Below are 24,445 nucleotides of genomic sequence, written 5' to 3'. Positions count from 1 at the left end.
GATCCTTCAGAAATTATTCTAATACGATGATTTGCTGTTCAAGAAACATTTATGATTGATAATTATAATGTTGCGGAGCTCATCTTTTTGTGGAAACCGTGATACATTACCAGTAAGAACAGCAAGGTAAATAAAAGGTTTTAAAAAAAAAAAAAAAAATTCAGTGTATTAAAAAAATATTATTCAGTGACACACTGATCCAAAGTGACAGTAAAGACATTCATAATGTCAGAAAATATTTCTATTTTACATAAATGCTGTTCTTTCGAAGGTTCTACTCATCAAATAAAAAATCCATTGGCCAAAAAAAATATCAAGGAGCAAAAAGAGTTTTCAACATTGGTAACAATAACCATAGTTAATTCATAATTGAGCATCAAATCTGCATATTAGAGTGATTTCTGAAGGATCATGTGACACTGAAGACTGGAGCAATGATGCTGAATATTCATCTTTGATCACAGAAATAAATTAGTTTAACTTATCAAATATTGTTCAAATGTTTTATATTATTACAATTAGCAATTTCACAATAATACAATGACCAGTTGTGTATCTAAATAATAATATATTGCTTTATATATTTAGTGATTTCTCAAATATTATTTCTTTTCAACACAAATAAAGACTACAATACAAACATGATATGCTTTATAAATATTTTATGAAGCAATCTGTACAAACACGTGGCTGCGAATCAAACATTTTGACTCCTCTTTCTGATGAGAAAGATTACTTGCGATTTAATTAACAATATTACTAACAAAAGAAACATTTCTTCATGTAACAAATCAGTTTATTTCATCTTAAAATGAAGACCACGTTAAAACAACCCCGCCTCTTTTTTATGGCATCATTCCTTCTTGAAAAACAGTTCAAAACCGAACTAAAAAGAAGCAAAAACGGAACATTTATGTTAAAAAATACGCTAAATAAATCAACTGGTATCGGTATGAGTGAGCAGATCATTACAGCATTTTAACTGATAGGTTCGAGATTCCACTACTCTCTCTGGCAAGAAGGAAAAACAAAGTTGCATTTGTCTCAAGGTAAAAAAGAGAATGTGATAGTGGATTTTTACATTTTACAAAACAGGATAACAATATATATCTCAGTTTCTTTACAAACATCACTTCCCAGCCTACTCTCACATGTTCAACAGCAGAACAGTCAAGGTGTGACACGAGTTCTGCATTCGAATCAAATCATTTCTTCTTTTTTCTCTTTTTTGGAGGGCCTTGATCCGAACTGCTTGAGGAGTCGGAGTCCGAGCCAGAGCTGGAGGAAGACGAGGAGGAGGAGGACGAGGAGGAGGAAGGGCTGGAGCTTTCCTCGCTGTCACTGCTACTGTCTTCAGACGAGGATGAGGAGCTGGAGGAATCGCTGCTGTCTGAGGAAGAGTCGCCGGAAGAGCTTGACGAATCGCTGCTGCCGGAGCTGGAAGAGGACCTCAAAGAAAACAGCAGATCAACATGTCAAAGTGCTGTGCTTCAACATTCAGCCTGTGTTTGCTCCTCACAGGAGGCACAGAGCGGGTGTTATGATGGCAGTGTGCAGAACAACAACAACCTGAAATCTGACATTTTGGACGCTTTTGTATGTGTAAATATATATAATACATAATTGTGTTGTAGGACAGTGGTATATGGCCATATATATATATACCTACCTACAGTAGTCAACATTTAAAAAGTGGATCAAAACCTTTCATCAAAGTTATACATGAATTTTGAACAATACCCGTTCTTGTCTTAGGAAAACTTTGATGAACTTTTTTGATCCACTTCAAATGTGGACTACTGTGTGTATGCATTAATGTATGTATACGTGTATGCATGTATGTATGTATGTATGTATGTATGTATGTATGTATGTATGTATGTATGTATGTGTGTGTGCCTATGTATGTATGTATGTGCGTGTGTATATATATATGTGTGTGTGTATATATATATATATATGTGTGTGTGTGTATGCGTGCGTGCATATATATATATACACATTATATATATATATATGTGTGTATGCATACACGCACGTGTGTGCGTGCATATATATACACATTATATATATATATATATGTGTGTGTGTGTGTGTGTGTGTATGCATACGCGCGTGTGTGTGTGTATATATGCATGTGTATATATGTATGCGTGTGTGTGTGTATATATATATATATGCATGTGTGTGTATATATGTATGCGTGTGTGTGTGTATATATATATGCATGTGTGTGTATATACGTATGCGTGTGTGTGCGTATATATATATATAAATATAAATATAAATATATATATATATATATAATATGTGTGTATCCATACGCGCGCGTGTGTTGTGTATATATATATGCATGTGTGTATATATGTATGCGCGCGTGTGTGTGTGTGTGTGTATATATATATATATATATTAGGGCTGTCAAACGATTAATCGCATCCAATATAAAAGTTTGTTTTTACATAATATATGTGTGTGTACACGGTGTATAATTATTTTCTATATATAAATACACACACATGCATGTATATATTTAAGAAATATTTGCATGTATATACTGTGTATATATATTTATATTATATATAATTTATATTATATATAAATATTTTATATATAAATAGCACATTTTTCTTAAATATATATGCATGTGTGTGTATTTATATATAGAAAATAATTATACTCCATACACAGACATATATTATGTAAACACAAACTTTTATTTTGGATGCGATTAATCGTTTGACAGCCCTAATATATATATATATATGCATGTGTGTGTGTATATTCACTTTTTTGATCCACTTCAAATGTGGACTACTGTGTGCATGCAATTAATATATATATATATATATATATATATATAAAATTCTTCGGTCATACACCATTCACCTTATATTTACTATAACAAAGGGCTAAAACTGTAGACTGTTTTTTGACTCATTTATTGTTTTGGACATAAGTATACTCATATATACACTAATTTGATAGATAGTTGTGCAAAACTGTGAGTGCAATTAAATATAAATTAAATTCATACCAAACCTAGCATGTGGCAAAAAAAAAGTTAATTGGTTCCCTCAAAGTAATTATATAATAGATGAAACATATTAATATTTCACTTTATAAAGTGCATAACAGTCATAACATGTTTACTGGTAACACTGGCAATGACTCACCTTTTTTTCTTTGGTTTTTTCTCACTGCGCGCTGTTATTCCAGGTCTAAAAAGTGTCAAGAAAGTACAGTTGAAATGCACACTTTTATGTGACTGGGGTTTTCCAGTATTTAACATGATAATTGAAATAAGAATGATTGGAAAACACAACAAATGGACATAATGGAGTAGTCTATATTTTTAAATGTGGTTGTCCATTCTATACTACCAACACATGCAGTGTGCAGTTCTGCACTTTCACCTTTAGATGGCGCTGTCTGCCTAAAAAGGATAGTTTGGTGTTCACTCAAATGAAAATTCTGTCATTAATTACTCACCCTCATGTGGTTCTAAACCCGTAAGACTTTAGTTCATCTTCAGAAAACAAATGAAGATCTTTTTGATGAAATCTGAGACCTTTCTTTTCCTCCATTTACAGCTACGCAACTACCACTGACACATTAAAAAGTTTCTAAAGAGATTGTAAAACTAATCCATATAAATTGAGTGGTTTAGTCCAAAATTTCTTAAGAGACTCGATCTCTTTTTATGATGAACAGATTGAAATTAGGCTGTTATTCACATATGCGTAACACGAGAATGAACCTCATTGGTTCTCGCTGAAGCTCAAACGTGATGCGTGACACGAGAATGAACCTCATTGGTTCTCGCTGAAGCTCAAACGTGATGCGTGACACGAGAATGAACCTCATTGGTTCTCGCTGAAGCTCAAACGTGATGCGTGACACGAGAATGAACCTCATTGGTTCTCGCTGAAGCTCAAACGTGATGCGTGACACGAGAATGAACCTCATTGGTTCTCGCAGAAGCTCAAACGTGATGCGTGACACGAGAATGAACCTCATTGGTTCTCGCTGAAGCTCAAACGTGATGCGTGACACGAGAATGAACCTCATTGGTTCTCGCTGAAGCTCAAACGTGATGCGTGACACGAGAATGAACCTCATTGGTTCTCGCTGAAGCTCAAACGTGATGCGTGACACGAGAATGAACCTCATTGGTTCTCGCTGAAGCTCAAACGTGATGCGTAACACCAGAATGAACCTCATTGGTTCTGGCCGAAGCTCAAACGTGATGCGTGACACGAGAATGAACCTCATTGGTTCTCGCTGAAGCTCAATCGTGATGCGTGACACGAGAATGAACCTCATTGGTTCTCGCTGAAGCTCAATCGTGATGCGTGACACGAGAATGAACCTCATTGGTTCTCGCTGAAGCTCAAACGTGATGCGTGACACGAGAATGAACCTCATTGGTTCTTGCAGAAGCTCAAACGTGCTGCGTAACACCAGAATGAACCTCATTGGTTCTCGCCGAAGCTCAAACGTGCTGCGTAACACGAGAATGAACCTCATTGGTTCTTGCAGAAGCTCAAACGTGATGTGTAACACTAGAATGAACCTCATTGGTTCTTGCAGAAGCTCAAACGTGCTGCGTAACACGAGAATGAACCTCATTGGTTCTTGCAGAAGCTCAAACGTGATGCGTAACACGAGAATGAACCTCATTGGTTCTGGACGAAGCTCAAACGTGATGCGTAACACGAGAATGAACCTCATTGGTTCTGGCCGAAGCTCAAACGTGATGCGTAACACGAGAATGAACCTCATTGGTTCTGGCCGAAGCTCAAACGTGATGCGTAACACGAGAATGAACCTCATTGGTTCTGGCCGAAGCTCAAACGTGATGCGTAACACGAGAATGAACCTCATTGGTTCTGGCCGAAGCTCAAACGTGATGCGTAACACGAGAATGAACCTCATTGGTTCTGGCCGAAGCTCAAACGTGATGCGTAACACGAGAATGAACCTCATTGGTTCTGGCCGAAGCTCAAACGTGATGCGTAACACGAGAATGAACCTCATTGGTTCTTGCAGAAGCTCAAACGTGATGCGTAACACGAGAATGAACCTCATTGGTTCTTGCAGAAGCTCAAACGTGATGCGTAACACGAGAATGAACCTCATTGGTTCTGGCCGAAGCTCAAACGTGATGCGTAACACGAGAATGAACCTCATTGGTTCTGGCCGAAGCTCAAACGTGATGCGTAACACGAGAATGAACCTCATTGGTTCTGGCCGAAGCTCAAACGTGATGCGTAACACGAGAATGAACCTCATTGGTTCTGGCCGAAGCTCAAACGTGATGCGTAACACGAGAATGAACCTCATTGGTTCTGGCCGAAGCTCAAACGTGATGCGTAACACGAGAATGAACCTCATTGGTTCTGGCCGAAGCTCAAACGTGATGCGTAACACGAGAATGAACCTCATTGGTTCTGGCCGAAGCTCAAACGTGATGCGTAACACGAGAATGAACCTCATTGGTTCTGGCCGAAGCTCAAACGTGATGCGTAACACGAGAATGAACCTCATTGGTTCTGGCCGAAGCTCAAACGTGATGCGTAACACGAGAATGAACCTCATTGGTTCTGGCCGAAGCTCAAACGTGATGCGTAACACGAGAATGAACCTCATTGGTTCTGGCCGAAGCTCAAACGTGATGCGTAACACGAGAATGAACCTCATTGGTTCTGGCCGAAGCTCAAACGTGATGCGTAACACGAGAATGAACCTCATTGGTTCTGGCCAAAGCTCAAACGTGCAGCGTAACACGAGAATGAACCTCATTGGTTCTCGCCGAAGCTCAATCGTGATGCGTAACACGAGAATGAACCTCATTGGTTCTGGCCGAAGCTCAAACGTGATGCGTAACACGAGAATGAACCTCATTGGTTCTGGCCAAAGCTCAAACGTGCAGCGTAACACGAGAATGAACCTCATTGGTTCTCGCCGAAGCTCAATCGTGATGCGTAACACGAGAATGAACCTCATTGGTTCTGGCCGAAGCTCAAACGTGATGCGTAACACGAGAATGAACATCATTGGTTCTTGAGAAGCTCAAACGTGCTGCGTAACACGAGAATGAACCTCATTGGTTCTCGCCGAAGCTCAAACGTGATGCGTAACACGAGAATGAACCTCATTGGTTCTGGCCGAAGCTCAAACGTGATGCGTAACACGAGAATGAACCTCATTGGTTCTGGCCAAAGCTCAAACGTGCAGCGTAACACGAGAATGAACCTCATTGGTTCTCGCCGAAGCTCAAACGTGATGCGTAACACGAGAATGAACCTCATTGGTTCTGGCCAAAGCTCAATCGTGATGCGTAACACGAGAATGAACCTCATTGGTTCTGGCCAAAGCTCAAACGTGCAGCGTAACACGAGAATGAACCTCATTGGTTCTCGCCGAAGCTCAAACGTGATGCGTAACACGAGAATGAACCTCATTGGTTCTGGCCAAAGCTCAATCGTGATGCGTAACACGAGAATGAACCTCATTGGTTCTGGCCAAAGCTCAAACGTGCAGCGTAACACGAGAATGAACCTCATTGGTTCTCGCCGAAGCTCAAACGTGATGCATATAGGGGTGGGGGAAAAAATCGATGCGGACGTGGACGATTCTGAATCGATTCACAAATGTCAAAAAATCGATTTTCAAAAAAAAAAAATATTTTTTTTTTTTCTAATAACGTAATATTGACGGAACGCAAAAGGCGGAACTATAAGCGGACGTACAGTGCGCGGACAGTCTGTGGCGTGCACATAACAGAGACGCGCACATACATAACAGAGACGCACACATACATAACAGACTCATGATGGCGGAGCGCCAAATTCGAACGGCACCTTCTTCGTTAAAAGCTAACGTATGTAAAATTGGCAATTTCATTGTTACCTATTTAGTATTTTTGTATGAGAGCTGCTTTCTGTATTGTTTAGTTTTCACATCAGTACACTGTGTAAACCGATCTGTTATACGTACGTTATACTGCAATATGTGCAATTTCAGTCACAAAAAGTTCCATTTTGACTGTGCTCTCTGCAGATGTTCATTCACTTTTTTTGTATAAGCTGTTTTTGATTGTAGTATACAGCAAACATTTCAAGTCATAACTCTTTATTATTTAGTTGTGTATAAGAGTGGCTTTGTATGTTACTAATTGAAGCTACAGTAAGTTGTTCAAAAATGTTCATTTTGTCTTCTTAATGATTAAACTGGACAATTCTCTTCTAGAAAGACAAGGTGTTCAGGTGGAGAAAAAACTTTTTCTTTACCTTGACATGTTTCGACTGCAACCTGCAGTCTTCCTCCACCTGAACACCTTGTCTTTCTAGAAGAAAATTGTCCAATTTCTACAGTATTCTACAGTAACGTGCTGCGTAACACCAGAATGAACCTCATTGGTTCTTGCCAAAGCTCAAACGTGCTGTGTAACACCAGAATGAACCTCATTGGTTCTGGCCGAAGCTCAAACGTGATGCGTAACACGAGAATGAACCTCATTGGTTCTGGCCGAAGCTCAAACGTGATGCGTAACACGAGAATGAACCTCATTGGTTCTCGCAGAAGCTCAAACGTGCTGCGTAACACGAGAATGAACCTCATTGGTTCTCGCAGAAGCTCAAACGTGCTGCGTAACATGAGAATGAACCTCATTGGTTCTCGCAGAAGCTCAAACGTGATGCGTAACACGAGAATGAACCTCATTGGTTCTCGCAGAAGCTCAAACGTGCTGCGTAACACGAGAATGAACCTCATTGGTTCTCGCAGAAGCTCAAACGTGATGCGTAACACGAGAATGAACCTCATTGGTTCTCGCAGAAGCTCAAACGTGCTGCGTAACATGAGAATGAACCTCATTGGTTCTCGCAGAAGCTCAAACGTGATGCGTAACACGAGAATGAACCTCATTAGTTCTCGCCGAAGCTCAAACGTGCTGCGTAACACGAGAATGAACCTCATTGGTTCTCGCCGAAGCTCAAACGTGATGCGTAACACGAGAATGAACCTCATTGGTTCTGGCCGAAGCTCAAACGTGATGCGTAACACGAGAATGAACCTCATTGGTTCTGGCCGAAGCTCAAACGTGATGCGTAACACGAGAATGAACCTCATTGGTTCTGGCCGAAGCTCAAACGTGATGCGTAACACGAGAATGAACCTCATTGGTTCTCGCCGAAGCTCAAACGTGCTGCGTAACACGAGAATGAACCTCATTGGTTCTCGCCGAAGCTCAAACGTGCAGCGTAACACGAGAATGAACCTCATTGGTTCTCGCCGAAGCTCAAACGTGCTGCATATAGGGATGGGGGAAAAAATCGATGCGGACGTGGACGATTCTGAATCGATTCACAAATGTCAAAAAATCGATTTTCAAAAAAAAAAAATATATTTTTTTTTTCTAATAACGTAATATTGACGGAACGCAAAAGGCGGAACTATAAGCGGACGTACAGTGCGCGGACAGTCTGTGGCGTGCACATAACAGAGACGCGCACATACATAACAGAGACGCGCACATACATAACAGACTCATGATGGCGGAGCGCCAAATTCGAACGGCACCTTCTTCGTTAAAAGCTAACGTATGTAAAATTGGCAATTTCATTGTTACCTATTTAGTATTTTTGTATGAGAGCTGCTTTCTGTATTGTTTAGTTTTCACATCAGTACACTGTGTAAACCGATCTGTTATACGTACGTTATACTGCAATATGTGCAATTTCAGTCACAAAAAGTTCCATTTTGACTGTGCTCTCTGCAGATGTTCATTCACTTTTTTTGTATAAGCTGTTTTTGATTGTAGTATACAGCAAACATTTCAAGTCATAACTCTTTATTATTTAGTTGTGTATAAGAGTGGCTTTGTATGTTACTAATTGAAGCTACAGTAAGTTGTTCAAAAATGTTCATTTTGTCTTCTTAATGATTAAACTGGACAATTCTCTTCTAGAAAGACAAGGTGTTCAGGTGGAGAAAAAACTTTTTCTTTACCTTGACATGTTTCGACTGCAACCTGCAGTCTTCCTCCACCTGAACACCTTGTCTTTCTAGAAGAAAATTGTCCAATTTCTACAGTATTCTACAGTAACGTGCTGCGTAACACCAGAATGAACCTCATTGGTTCTGGCCGAAGCTCAAACGTGATGCGTAACACGAGAATGAACCTCATTGGTTCTGGCCGAAGCTCAAACGTGATGCGTAACACGAGAATGAACCTCATTGGTTCTCGCAGAAGCTCAAACGTGCTGCGTAACACGAGAATGAACCTCATTGGTTCTCGCAGAAGCTCAAACGTGCTGCGTAACACGAGAATGAACCTCATTGGTTCTCGCAGAAGCTCAAACGTGCTGCGTAACATGAGAATGAACCTCATTGGTTCTCGCAGAAGCTCAAACGTGATGCGTAACACGAGAATGAACCTCATTAGTTCTCGCAGAAGCTCAAACGTGCTGCGTAACACGAGAATGAACCTCATTGGTTCTCGCCGAAGCTCAAACGTGATGCGTAACACGAGAATGAACCTCATTGGTTCCTGCCGAAGCTCAAACGTGCTGCGGAACATCATTGGTTCTCACACATCAAGCTAACATGCTTGAGCTTCGGTTTACCACAACTGATGTCTCTTCAGAAATTTTGGACTAGTCTAAACCGCTCGAATTATATGGATTCGTTTTATAATCTTTAGATTTATGTCTTTATGATTAGATTTATGAACTTTATGAAGCATCAAAGTGGTAGTTGTGTAGCGGTCAATGGAGGAACAGAAAGCTCTCAAATTTCATCAAAAAGATCTTCATTTGTGTTCTAAAGATGAACTAAAGTTTTACGGGTCTGGAATGACACAAGGGTGAGTAATTAATGACAGAATTTTTCTTTTTGAGTGAACTATCCCTTTAATATTAGAACTACTGAACTTTAAATATCCGCAATATACAAGAGAGTTTCTATCGAAAGGTGTTGACTAATAAACGAGTAAACTAGTACATTCATTCAATATTACTAACTTACTCTCGTATGTGAATGCGTTGTGTTTCTTACCCCAAATCATCTGAAGGGTTGTTCTCCTTGTCTTTCAGCTTCTTTTTTAACTCAGCTGTCCTGGAAGGTCTATAAAGATACTTTCTTTTCCCAGTGCATTCAAAGGACCAGTGTCCATGTTCCAGGCATTTCTGACAGCGAACGTGTTGTTTGTTTGCCTCCCTGTGGAAATATGAGAAGCCGCGCAGTTAATAGGTGAAACCTGGTGTTAAAACAACAAAAACTCAAATAGGCGACTGATGAGATAAAGATAAACAAAATTACAATTAATATATAAAAAATATAATATACAACTCCAAAACCGTATAATGTGTCAAATAACTCACGCTTGTCGTCGAGCGATCAATCTATGCATGGGAGTCGCCATTTTGGATGCGATCCTGTGCGCGAGCCTGAAAAAATAAAGTGCGCCATCTAAAGCTTAGGAGAGGCTTCAGCTTCGTTATTTTATTCAGTTTGTCTATTTATTGGTCTATTCATGTGAATAATTACAGCATTTATTACGCCAATATTGGGGAAACCGTGAAATATACACAAACGCTTGTGGTTCATTCACCTCTACTTCCCTCAAATTAGAATAATGTTTGTGAATTCCGTCCTAAAATTCCAGTCACCATTTACTTGAATAAAATCGTACAGACTGAGAGCAATAAAAACAAACTAGACATTAGAATTAATAGAATTAAATAGTCGGAAAACAAGTTGCTTTGCTTTTCTAATTGTTGAATGTAAAAAAAAAAATCTAAAAAAAATCAGAGCAACTACTTTAATCGTGTGAATAGAGAATTATTCTAAAATTATATTCTCATTAAAATCGGCAAATATTATATTTCTAGCTCTATTTTTATTAGACATTAAGGACATATAAATTATATATGTATAATTTTTTTTCTCCTGTATTGTAAACCCAATTATTTTAGTTGTGTTATCTTTTTGGATACTGTTATATTTGTACTATATACAGTACCAGTCAAAAGTTTGGAAACACTACTATTTTTAATGTTTTTGAAAGAAGTCTCTTATGCTCATCAAGCCTGCAGTTAAAAAAACAAAAAACAAAAAAAAACAGTTATATTATGAAATATTATTACAATTTAAAATAATGGTTCTCTTTTTTAATATACTTTAAAATGTAATTTATTTTTGTGATGCAAAGCTGAATTTTCATCAGCAAGTACTCCAGTCTTTGGTGTCTTATGATCCTTCAGAAATCATTCTAATATGCTGATTTATGATCAATGTTGGAAACAGTTGTGCTGCTTAATATTTTTTTTATAACCTGAGATACTTTTTTCAGGATTATTTGATGAATAAAAAGTTAAAAAGAACTGTATTTATTTAGAATAGAAATCTTTTGTAACAATATACACTACCGTTCAAAAGTTTGGGAACAATAACTATTTTTTTTTAAAGAAATTACTTTAATTCAACAAGGATGCGTTAAATTGATAAAAGGTGATGGTAACGATTTATATTGTTAGAAATGTTTTTATTTTGAATAAATGCTGTTTTTATGAATAAATGCTGTTAACGTTTTACTCATCAATGAATCCTGAAAAAAGTATTCCAAAAAAATATATTAAACAGCACAACTGTTTCCATCATTGATAATAACTGAGTATCAAATTATCATATTAGAATGATTTCTGAAGGATCATAAGACACCAAAGACTGGAGTACTGGCTGATGAAAATTCAGCTTTGCATCACAAAAATAAATTACATTTTAAAGTATATTAAAAAAGAGAACCATTATTTTAAATTGTAATAATATTTCATAATATTAGTGTTTTTTTTTTTTTTTTTTTTTTTTTAACTGCAGGCTTGATGAGCATAAGAGACTTTTTTTCAAAAGCATTAAAAATAGTAGTGTTTCCAAACTTTTGACTGGTACTGTATATATAAAATAATAATAATAATAATAATAATAATTATTATTATTATTATTATTATTATTATTATTATATATTATAATTTTACAATTGTTATATATATTATTAGATATATCTATCGCTCTATCTATCCATCGATTGGTTGGATTTGTCGTCATGGTCACGTCATACAAGGAAAGCTCCAGAGCCATCTAGAACTCAAAGTCTCGCGATAAAACTTCGGCGTGAACTCTGGCTTACCCATTACATTCAGCAGTCAGCCGGTCTGCATCAAGTCAGTCAATGGACACTAGAGAACTATGAAAATCGCGTTAAACCTGAGTTTTATGAATTAAACCTCTCCGTGACTGTTATATATATATGTTTTAAGAGGACACTTCTTGCTGGTATTGAGTGTTTTAGCTGGGCTGTGCTCGTGATTTCCAGTGAAGATGTCAGTTGTGGGATTTGACGTGGGCTTTCAGAGCTGTTATGTTGCTGTCGCTCGCGCCGGTGGAATAGAAACCGTTGCAAACGAGTACAGCGACCGATGCACACCGTAAGTCAAGCTTTTATTCTGCTTATACTCACTATACACTGTGTTAAGACACTGCGTGTATTTCTCTTTGACATGTCACACCCCATTCACGCGATGACAGCCAGATTAAGAAGCGTGGAACGTGAACGGAGCATGTTTCTTTCATTATGTCATTTCATTAGATCTAAAGAATGGAAAACGAGTAAACCACATGCTCTTTGGCTTGATAATGACAGTTAATATTGTGACGATCTATTCTGTATGTCAGACTAGGATGATACCGAAGTCTTTCGAGTATAAATGACTGTATTAGATGAGAGAGTGTAGTGATGAACGGGTCTGTTAGCTGGAGATGCTACAGCGTGGCTCGCGCTGCTGCTGTGACGTCACGCCCGCAGGAACATTCTAGCACGTTGAAGACCGCGCGGAAAAAACTGTCATTCTTTCCTTATTATTTCAGACTACATAACTATTTATTATACATTTCTCAAGGAATTGGTTCTGCCACAGAATAAAACAATAAAAAAAATTTTTTTCCTGAATAATTTTTTTTCTCTGATATAAAGTCGTATTTGCGAGTTGTAAAGTCAGAATTGCGGGATATAAAGTAGAAACTAGAGCGTAAAATAAATATTTTTTTCTCCACTGAGAGTCAATTGGGGTGTCTCCATTCCACATAAAGAATATCTTTTACTTTACTTAAAACGATTAAATGCGCTCAAAAATCCACACTGTCGACCGATAGTGGATTTTACCGATAACGATAACTTGGTTGAACCGATATTCAACCAATAGTTTTTAAACTGGATACTAAATGAAAACAAACATAACACATAAAATAGTGATGAACTTTATTGAACTTCACACTACAAAATGTACTGTCTTTTTAAATGAAATTTACAATATTAATCTCTATATTCATATAGTGATTAATATTGTAAATTTCATTTAAAAAGACAGGCTATATTAATGCCACAGAAAGACAAACGTTTTGCTGAAAAATGCATTAAAGCGACCAGCTGGATATAACCTAATGCAAATAGACGGAAACAAATAGCCTAACAATCGTGATTCGTGACATTAAACATTCGGGTCAGGCTTGTGTGAATCTTTTTTTTTTTTTTTTTTTTTTTTTTTCTCACTGTTTTAACCTCTTGACTTGAGGTACTACTAATGTTACCGTGGCAAACATGTTCTTTCTCTACTAATGCAGTATCTAATCAATAAATTAATTATTTTACAATGATGTGAATCAAGTATGGTTGTGGACTGTATCAAATGCTGTTTTGTTGTCTATGTTTCAAATCTACAAATTAATAATGCATGGATCTGCATTAAAGGGTTAGTTCACCCAAAAATGAAAATTCTGTCATTAATTACTCACCCTCATGTCGTTCCAAACCCGTAAGACTTTCGTTCATCTTCAGAACACAAATGAAGATATTTTTGATGAAATCTGAGAGATTTCTGAACCAGCCATAGACTGCAACGTTATTGCAACTTTCAAGGCCCAGAAAGGTAGTAAAGACATCGTGAAAATAGTCCATGTGACTACAGTGGTTCAACCTTAATGTTATGAAGAGAATACTTTTTGTGTGCAAAAAAAACAAAACAAAAAAATTACTTTATTCCACAATCTCTTCTCCTCCACCTCATTCTCAAATGCTTTTGACGTAGTGTAAACAGTGCAATGCTCAGGCTCATTATTGGCCGGTTCGCATGTGTCGTGGTGCTCATGTGAACTGCATTTTCAAACGAATCTAGTGAGTCAATGATTCAATGACCCATTCATAAAGACAGTCGCTTGCTTTGTTACTGAATGAATCAGCCGTTTAATGAATCGATTGAATTAATGATTCAGTGACTTGCCGCCCCCTACTGGCTGTTTTAGTTTAATTTTTAAAAGTATAATTTCAGTTATTTAAATAATTTAATATTTCTATATTCAAAACCTTCTTTTTAAAACATTAATCTCAGCATTCATGCCACTTTTGAGCCTCATTAAACATTCTGGAAATGTTTTGTTCTTCCATGCCGCCTCCGCAGTGCAAAGATGATTTTTGTTGATACTGATTTCAACTTATTCTTCCTGATTGTGTCTTATTATTCTAACTCAATTTATAAATATAAATGTATGAATTTGACATAAAAGATGCCACATTTTATAAGGTTTAAAAAATGCCCCTGCAAGTCATTTCAAAGAGACAAATATTAAATATTTCGAAGAAAAAATGTTAGCATAGTAATTGTTAGTGTAATATCTAATGATGTGCTCTTTTTTTCAGGTCATTTGTATCGTTCGGTCCTCGGAATCGTTCGATTGGGGCAGCCGCCAAAAGCCAGGTACACATTTGTTTAGTTTGAATAAGCAGGATAACACATTGCATGGATGGATGGATGGATGGTAGTTGTAATTATAATTTCTGCTCTCACAAACAAGGTGGTCACAAACTGCAAGAACACTGTGCAGGGTTTTAAGCGATTCCATGGCAGGGCGTTCAGTGACCCTTATATCCAGACGGCAAAGTCCGGCCTGGTCTTTGATCTCGCTCAGATGCCGACGGGAACCACCGGTATTAAGGTAAGACTAATAAAGACTAATGATATCGGCCCATATATGTTCAGTTTTAATGTTATCGTTATCGGCCTGATAAGAAAATTTGGCTCATATATTGAAGCCGATAAATAATGGATTATTTCCTTCAGCTGAGACACTTCAGATGCGCACTGTTCAACATGATGGCTTTGAATTGCTTGAAATATGTTTGTAATCACTTCAAAAAAGGAAAATAGGTACATTCAACTCATTATGTCTGTCATATAAGCTACATAAAATTATAATGAGAACATCATTATAATTATATGTTTGGGACATGGATTTTAATGGTGAGACTTTTGTTTTTGTAATCAGGCTCTCAAAAGTATATACATTTTTTAGATTTATCGGCCAATATATCGGTTATCGGTATCGGCCAAAATTTTCATATCGGTGCATCCCTAATTAAGCTGTAATGGTAAAGTATGTTTTAAAAGCTGCTTTAGATGTCGCTGTGTGACAGTGCTTCATGCTGTCCGTCTCCACAGGTCATGTATATGGAGGAGGAGAAGGTGTTCGGCATTGAACAGGTCACTGCCATGCTGCTGGCCAAGCTGAAGGAGACCGCTGAAGCTGCACTCAAAAAACCTGTGGCAGACTGTGTCATCTCTGTACGTATATTCTCTTTTACATGCCTATTTCTAAATATACCTAAAATATAGTACACTGGAATAGCATAATCGCTTATTGTGCTCACTGTACTGCTACTGTCCGTTTCCATTGGTATAACCCTATACAGAATAGGACTGCACAATTAATCACACTGAAACCGCACGCGATTTGGCAAAGGCTGCGATTTATTTTATGCGCAGCTTGTCAGTGAAGCACAGCTCTGTGATCAGCAGTAAATGCTGCTCTATCTGAACACCAGAGGGCGTCTCTCACACACACACACACACACACAGGCCTGATAGCACTCCGGCGTGTACAGACGTGTCTGCGAAAAAAAACAAAAAAAAACAACAGGTTCGCGTTCGCGTGATCTGAGAGGCGCTTTCACTAAACCACACCAGTAAGCCTACTTCAGCCAATCGATAATAGGGTAGGGGCTGGTCTTGGGTTTTGGCCAATCAGATTGAGTCAGCAGTCACTCCATGTGCGAATTTGTTTTGTGTTTCCCATACACTACGAATGTGTTTCCCACACTGGCAGCGCGAAACGTAGCCAAAGTCATGGAGTGCAACTTTATGAAGCCAGGGGAAGACACCAAACTTGTCAATAAAGGCATAAAGAATAAATGGTCTTGGATAGAGGAGGTGGGTAGAGACGAAAAGCCCTTTGGAAGCTGGTGTCAAAAACTCCGGCAACCAGGAGCATGTTTCTGCACTTTCTGCGCAAGGAAAATATTATATGGAACTAGCGGGAAAAAAGTGCTGCCACGACACGAGTATTAGACCCTAGTCATCAAGCAGCTGTCCGAGCAATTCAACACACCTCACAGAGCTTTAGAGCAGGGGTCTCCAACACGTCGCTAGCGAGCTCCAGTAGCTCGTGGCCTGATTTGAGGTAGCTCACCAACAGGCCGTTCACATATCGCGTCTTTTGCGCGCTCAAGGTCATTCAAATGTAGGCGCGAGGTAAGCGCGCTCATAATTGAAGCGACGCGCTCGTTTTTTTCCAGGCATTTTTCGGTGGTGGAAATCCATTAGCCACTAAAACTTTTTTTGTCGTTGTGGAGAGCGCAGTGCATGGTTGCATAGCAACGACAGACGCCACGGGAGAATTGGACCTAATTTTACTATTAATAATAAAAGATAAGCTAAAGTGCATTGTAATTGTCAGTAATTTATCTTTTTTTGACTCATTCTTTTTATAAAAATCATTTAAAGTCTGAAATATGTGAGGTTTATCTTTTTGTAAAGTTTTTTGTCAAAACTTTATTTGAACTTGTACATGTTAGTATATAAGGAATAGCAAGACACTTTTAAAATCTGGCTATCATTTTTAATGGTATTATTTTAATGTTTATGTAAACAAAAAGTGCATATTGATGCTTTATTTGTTATTTGCTGGTTTTCGACATAAAACTTGGTGAACTGATTTCATTGTGTAGTATTAGTACTTTTTGAACAGGATTCTGTGATAACTGTGATCATTTTTGTCACTATAATCATGAAATGAAATGTTCATGCCATTTCATATCTTGTTATGATCAACTAAAATCAACTAATTATGTGTTTTTTACAGTATAATATGCAAAGTACAATTTTCTATAAAAAAAATTATATCTGATTCTGTTCTTTTCTCTGTTCACACGTTGTTGGGTGTGGAAGGTTACTAATGTGATTGCTTTATCTGTAAATTAAATTAATGCTTTTTCAATTACTGAATTCATTGAAATAAAATGAATTCTTTGATTTGAATATTTTTTGGCAATACGTCATATAGGTCTTAAATTTCAATCTTTATGGTCTTAAAATGCCTTAAAAAGGTCTTAAATTTGACTTACTGAAACCTGCTACTGTAATATAGGCTTGTATTGGGTTTGTTCATCTCATGTCTGAATGATGTCCATTTATATCCACAAAAGTCACCAGTATCTATCATTTAAGGGACTATTTATTAAAATGTTCTCCTAGGGGAGCACACCCCTGGATCACGCTTGACAATTATGTTGATCAGGGCATATATCTTGGCTTAGGGGCCCGCTTATCTCCCAGGGAAAAAAGTTCAGACTCAGGATTTTTTTCTACCATCACCCCTGCACACACACACACACACACACACACACACACACGCGCGCCACATATCCATCTGAACACCAGAGTCTCACACACACGCTATGCCCCGCCGCAGAAGTAGATAACACGCATCGTTCCAGGAAATCCCTATATAAATAAACAGAAGATTGAAACGCTTTGATTAAACATGACTAATAAACACACGACTGCCTTATTCTGTGTAAGAAGCACATCATCTCCCAGAAGGATGAGCTCAACTGTCATTATGAAGTGAGTTTGGAGTAAAAGCATGTTATTAAATGTTGTCTGTTGTTGGACAAGAGGTTATTAAATGCTTCTCATGTTTGGAAAGATGTTTGAGGAGTGTTGCTTTTTCAAATGCTCGACTCAAACTCAGTGCTTTCAGATGGAGCAGCGTTTACTACTGATTAGGGATGCATGATATATCGACCACATATCGATATCGGCCGATAAATGGTCTTTTTTGATGTTATCGTTATCGATCCGATAAGAAAATTAGGCCGATATATCAAAGCCGATAGATAATAGATTATACACTTTAGTTGAGAGATGTGCGCTGTTCGCCATGATGGATTTGAATGATTGGAATCACTTTGAAAAGGAAGATACAGTGCAACATGTGCCGCACAAATCTGTCACATACTGTAGGCTTCATAACATTATAAAAGAACACGCCTGTAAAATAATGTTGTGAATTGTTGTTCGGCGGTGTTTCAGCGCAACGAGCGCGTCTATGGAGTTAAGCCTTCATGACAAGCACAGTCAAGTTCGCTTGAGCATTCACAGCATTTTGTGCCATTCTAAGTTGTAATATGTTTATTTTGTGTGATTAATCTAATATAGGATGTGTTTGGTTGAGTTAATGAACGATACAGTAAAGCGCTTCATTGTACCGGTGATCATCTTTATCTTCAGCGTGCGCAGCTCAAACAGCAATGCACATTAATGACTATAATTGGGACTGTCGTATACATGGCGTTATAGTGAGAACACTATCGTAATAAAACGTTGTGAATTCTCTGGGTTTAGTTGCCATATTTCAGCGCGTTGTTGTGGGAATAGCGCGTCCAGAACAGGGATTACACGTTCTGACCAGCACAGTCAAGTTCGCTTGTGCATTCACGTCATTTTGTGCAGATATAAGTCGTAATATTAAGTTTATGTAATGTAAATATCTGATTAATCTCACATAGGATGCGTTTCGTTCATTTAAACAACCTGCTAGAAGAGTTCTTCAGTTTCCCGGTCAAACAGCAATGCAAAGCATTAAAAGCTGTGATTGGGACTGTCATATCATTTTAACTGTATACACTATTGTAATAAAAAGTTCAAGTCAAGTCAAGTTTATTTATATAGCGCTTTTCACAACATAGGTTGTATCAAAGCAGCTTCACAGTATTAAATTAAAACAATACATCAATGTTTGTTTCTAGTGGAACGTCCACGTTTGGTAATGCTGATCAATAGCATCGTTGATTGATTAATTAAATTAAATATCCCCAAATATCCCCAACTGAGCAAGCCAAAGGCAACAGTGGCAAGGAACCGAAAAACTCCATCAGGTGACCTAATGGAGAAAAAAAAACCTTGGGAGAACCCAGGCTCAGTCGGGGGCCAGTTCTCCTCTGGCGTTTATGAACTAGAGACCGGATTTAACTGTAAGATTAAAAGTATTATATGAATGCCTGGCTGAAGAGATGCGTCTTTAATCTAGTTTTAAACTGGGAGAGCGAGTCTGAGCAACGAACAGTATCAGGAAGGCCATTCCACAGTTTTGGAGCTAAATGTGAAAATCCTCCTTTGGTGGATCTGGATATCCTAGGTAAAACACCAAAAGCCTCGAATTTAGTGATCTTAAAGAGCGCGATGGATTATAGGGCGATAGAAGATCGGTTAAATAGACTGGAGCTAAGCCGTTTAGGGCTTTATAAGTCAGTAGCAATACCTTATAATTAACACAGGACTTTATAGGTAACCAATGTAGTGATGATTGGTGTTATATGATCATATTTTCTTGATCTAGTTAGAACTCTAGCGGCGGCATTTTGGACTAACTGTAGCTTGTTTATTGAGGATGCAGGACAACCAGCTAATAAAGCATTACAGTAATCTAGTCTCGAGGTCATGAATGCATGAACTAACTTTTCTACGTCAGAAACTGATAGCATATTACGTAGCTTAGCAATGTTTCTAAGGTGGAAAAAGGCTGTTCTTGTAACATATGAAATATGATTTTCAAAAGACAGGTTGCAGTCTAGTCTTTTACTGTAGAGGATGAAGTAACAGGACATCCTACTATGTTAAAGTTGTATTGTGAGAGGTTTTGTGGGCGGTTTTTTGAACCGATGATTAGTACCTCTGTCTTGTCTGGATTTAATAAAAGAAAATTGCGCGTCATCCAATCTTTTATATCTTTAACACACTCTGTCAATTTGGATAATTTAGCGTTTTCATCTGGCCGTGATGAAATATAGATTTGAGTGTCATCAGCATAACAATGGAAACTAATTCCATGTTTAGTTGCATTCTTCAGCAACCTTTGAGTTTATTAAAGCGTAACTCTCGCCAAAATGCAACCTAGGGTCTTTTTGTGAATCTACCCGAGTCAAACTTTCGTTTAAAAGCATAATTAGAATGGAAACGCCACTTTTAAGTTTGACCGTATTTTCGTTTTCGGTCAAATTGCCTTGTGAATGGGGCACGACTATGATAGCATCAAAAATCTCTATTTTTAAAACACTAAGAAGGCTCGACACAACATGAAACTGTGCTGGAAGTATCACCAGCGGCTCTACACATGAACTCCAGCATTGAGAACATTGTTTGTGTTCACAGAGTTTACTAAAAAGAAAGGTTTTGTACGACTCACTTTATCAGTTAGTGTTCCGGTGGCTGGAATTTTGTCAGTCAAAAGTAGTCGATCTCCGAATGCAACGTGCGGCCCTAATATACTGTATGTGCACGATTGCAGTTGGACCCAAAATACCCAAAGTGTGACCTAACCACGGTGAAAGTGTGCAAACTGGGTTTACTGGAGGTTTACTGAAACTGCTGTACTATTGGCAGATTTTGAAACTCTTATGGCAAACGTCACTTCACCTCACATGGGTGATTTTAGCCTCTGATTTGACTGTAAGTTGAGTCAGTTTTTCTGATTCTTGCTCTGATCCATTCTTAGTTCCTCAAACTCTCGCCCCAGTAACACTTCTCATGTTATTTTCAGGATATTGAATTGTTTTACGTGTCTGTGTAATGAATGTGAATGTTTTTCCCATGCCCTTACACAGGTCCCCAGCTTCTTTACTGATGCCGAGAGAAGATCAGTCATTGATGCTGCACAGATCGCAGGCCTTAACTGTCTCAGACTCATGAACGACACAACAGCAGGTAAAGTACTCGTGATGGATTCAGTTCACCCCAAAATGAGCCGCCTGTCATTGTTTACTCCCCCTCCGATTACGCCTGACCTACATAATGGATGGTACATTAGCTGTGTTTCCTTCCAAAGCTGCGAAAATTTTACTTATGAGCAAAATTGGAATATTGCATAAAACATTTGCGAATAAAGCAGTGAGTCGAAGAGAACAAAACATCAATTCCTGATAAACTAGCGCTAAATATCACTAAGAAAAGTAGGAGAAGCCTCTGAATATGATAACTTTGTATATAATAAAGTCTCAGAACGTGTTTTTTGATGCGCATAGAGGAATTTATGCGGTAACTTTATGCTCATGTTTTGTTATCAGATAAAAAAAATGATCTGACCCAAATGAGCATACAAGTTTTTTTTTATGCATAATTTTTGTTTTTATACGCATCTTGGCGTTTCCATCCAGCAGTTTTTTTTATGCGATATCCCAAAATGCGCATTAAAATAAGTGGATGGGAACATAGCTATTGACAGGCCCCCAAAAGGTTAAAATAAATAAGCACATTTAAGTGTTTCCTCATCCTCATACGGCTTCAGAAGTCTGGGAATTTGGTGTGTAATAGTTTCGTTTAAGGAACAGACCCAAATAAGTCTTGCCCTCCACTGTAGCTCTCGAATGCTTCGTCTTCTTTACATTCAAAACACTTAAATGATGAGAGCGAACTGTGATTGTCCTCAGCCTAGTCGGTACAACACAAGCAAGGGTGAATTGTCATTGTCAAAATTGTCATTTTAGGTGAATCGTCAAGAGTGACAGTAATGAGAGTCTAGGAAAAAAGTACTGTTCGTTCTAACAGTTTATTACTGCGTTCATGTTGTTATTATAGTACTTATATTGCATGTGTTCCTGTCATCATAGTTGCTCTGGCATATGGGATCTACAAACAGGACCTGCCTGCTCCTGAGGAAAAGCCCAGGACTGTGGTGTTTGTGGATGTTGGTCATGCTAGTTACCAGGTCTCTGCGTGTGCCTTTAACAAGGGGAAGTTGAAGGTACGTTGTTTTTTTGTTTTGTTTTTTTGCCCACATAATTTATAATACACATTATGGCTGCACAATATATCGAAATTATTGAAATATCGCAAATGTGTATATCGTGATATGCGTATCGCAACAGCTTGCAATAACTGGGGTCATGAATAAAAGACAGAGGAAATCACTCGCTGCTCTTGGCTGAATAACTTTTGTAGCTTTAATAAGAATCAGTATACATTTAATTCATACAGTGAAAATTAAGCAGTGTTTTATTTTTACATTTGATTATTGAGTTTCTGTTGTTAAATAACCCTAATGTAGGATAACCTGAAACCCTGAACCCCGAGGTTTACACTGATTAACACTTAAAAAACACTTAAAATAACAATTCATATATATATATATATATATATATATATATATATATATATATATATATATATATATATATATATATATATATATATATATATATATATATTAGGGCTGTCAAATGATTAATCGCGATTAATCGCATCCAAAATAAAAGTTTGTTTTTACATAATATATGTGTGTGTACGGTGTATATTTATTTTCTATATATAAATACACACACATGCATGTATATATTTAAGAAATATTTGCATGTATATACTGTGTATATATATTTATATTATATATAATTTATATTATATATAAATATTTTATATATAAATAACACATTTTTCTTAAATATATATGCATGTGTGTGAATTTATATATAGAAAATAATTATACTCCATACACAGTACACACACATATATTATGTAAACACAAACTTTTATTTTGGATGCGATTAATCGCAATTAATCGTTTGACAGCCCTAATATATATATATATATATATATACACAGTTTTATTATTATTATTTATATACAGTAAAACACTGCAGCAAAAAGAATGTGAAACAAGTATGTTGGTTATATAATTTTATATTTTAAAGATAATTTAAGTTTATTTTACACACTTAAAGCATTATCGCATCGCATATCAAATATCGCATTATTTAATGAGTTATCGCATATCGCACTTTTCTTCAATATCGTGCAGCCCTAATACACATGTTAGTGTTAATTCTTAACTGATCACAGCATGGTTATCTTATCTTCAACTAAGGGTGTGTTCACTATTGGCAGGTTTGGTTCGATTAAAACACATTTACATTCACGCCAATGCGCTGAAAACTACCAGAAATCAGTTGATTGAAATGACCCGAGTTACTGCTTTACATGCAAATTAATAACCTGGCAATGCAAGTACCCACGTTTACTAGCTGTATTAAACAGGTTATTGCCTGGTAGTGACGTCAACACAAGCTTTCATCATGTATTTCACTCTGTTTATTATGTGAGTTGTGATGTTAAATAAAGCATTAAAAGCCCCAGAGTATTTCAAAATGTCAGCGGGAATCTTGCGCACTCATTCTCCTCTCGTGTTCTTCAACTGCACGAGCTGAGAATACATTTAATATTCCCCAAGTTTGGGATGTTTTTTTCCTCCCATACCGTGAGACACTCGCTGTGTGGCTGGACGCGCTGAAATCTGCCGTGTAAGGACGCTTTTCCGTCACGCATCACTTCTAGGGTGGTCCTAGTGTCTTAACCTTTTAAACTGTTCCTTTTAACTTCAAAATTAGAAATATAAAAAAATGTTGACAAAAAAATGATATCTAGAGGTAGCTCAATCATGTGGAAGATTGCCTATGTTAAGCTGTGCGGCGTTATTGTGATATGCAAGTAATATTAAAAGTTGCTGCAAATGAACTACATTTTATTGAAATCAGAGCAACACTGACGTGACAATGACAACAATCTCAAAAAAGCGCAAAGTTTTCAACAATCCCTCATTTCTGATGCTCAGCAGCCAGTGTTGACTTTTTGCAGTCTGGATAGATCCGTCGGTGATCTTCCACCACATGAAGGAGAAACTGCAGTTGTTCTTCAGAGTGTGTGAGATAGCCACTGTATTCTTGAATCAGAGCCACTCCTCTCTCTTGGCGTGATCATTGACTACTTTCATTGCATGGTTGCCTGTGCCTCCTGATAATCTGCTTGATTCGGCCAAAGTTCCGGGTCAATTTCAAGGAACGTAATGTAATTTTTTAAACCAAGAAATGTGCTCTAAACCCAAACAATAACCAAGATGATCATCAATAGAAATATGTATTGATTCCACCAGGAAAGGTAAATCTGCTAAACCGGGTCATGGATGGATTAATTTGGATTTAGTTTCTACAGTAAGTAAACTGAGATAT

General features: G+C 37.5%; 2 protein-coding genes across 4 annotated transcripts in view; one reads left to right on the top strand and one right to left on the bottom strand.

The window, feature by feature from the left end:
• Positions 1–489: 489 nt before the first annotated feature.
• On the bottom strand, positions 490–10,468 carry zcchc10 (zinc finger, CCHC domain containing 10). 2 transcript variants are annotated; one of them, XM_079846678.1, is made up of 4 exons: positions 10,389–10,468; positions 10,063–10,224; positions 3,177–3,221; positions 490–1,449 (listed from the first exon to the last, which is right to left on the bottom strand). In XM_079846678.1, exons 1-4 carry the CDS (start codon positions 10,427–10,429, stop codon positions 1,206–1,208), a joined length of 492 nt encoding a protein of 163 aa, XP_079702804.1. In that variant the 5' UTR covers positions 10,430–10,468; the 3' UTR covers positions 490–1,205. The 2 variants fall into 2 exon arrangements, with proteins under 2 accessions (XP_079702804.1, XP_079702805.1); XM_079846679.1 differs by having other exon boundaries at positions 497–1,437.
• Positions 10,469–12,174: 1,706 nt separating this feature from the next.
• The window catches only part of hspa4a (heat shock protein 4a), a 31,516-nt gene continuing 19,245 nt past the window's right edge, over positions 12,175–24,445 (top strand). The window contains exons 1-6 of one of the 2 annotated variants that reach the window (XM_079847100.1): positions 12,175–12,491; positions 14,756–14,813; positions 14,911–15,051; positions 15,555–15,677; positions 21,056–21,155; positions 22,058–22,191. In XM_079847100.1, coding sequence (XP_079703226.1) covers positions 12,385–12,491; positions 14,756–14,813; positions 14,911–15,051; positions 15,555–15,677; positions 21,056–21,155; positions 22,058–22,191 — 663 coding nt within the window. In that variant the 5' untranslated portion in view covers positions 12,175–12,384. The remainder of the gene's footprint in view (positions 12,492–14,755; positions 14,814–14,910; positions 15,052–15,554; positions 15,678–21,055; positions 21,156–22,057; positions 22,192–24,445) is intronic. The other variant, XM_079847101.1, reaches the window with a different exon arrangement.

This window comes from Squalius cephalus (assembly GCF_949319135.1).
Source record: "Squalius cephalus genome assembly, chromosome: 17".
In the NCBI taxonomy this organism is placed as follows: Eukaryota; Metazoa; Chordata; class Actinopteri; order Cypriniformes; family Leuciscidae; genus Squalius; species Squalius cephalus.
Note: the sequence above shows the minus strand (reverse complement) of the source record. Positions and strands in the feature narration are given on the sequence as shown.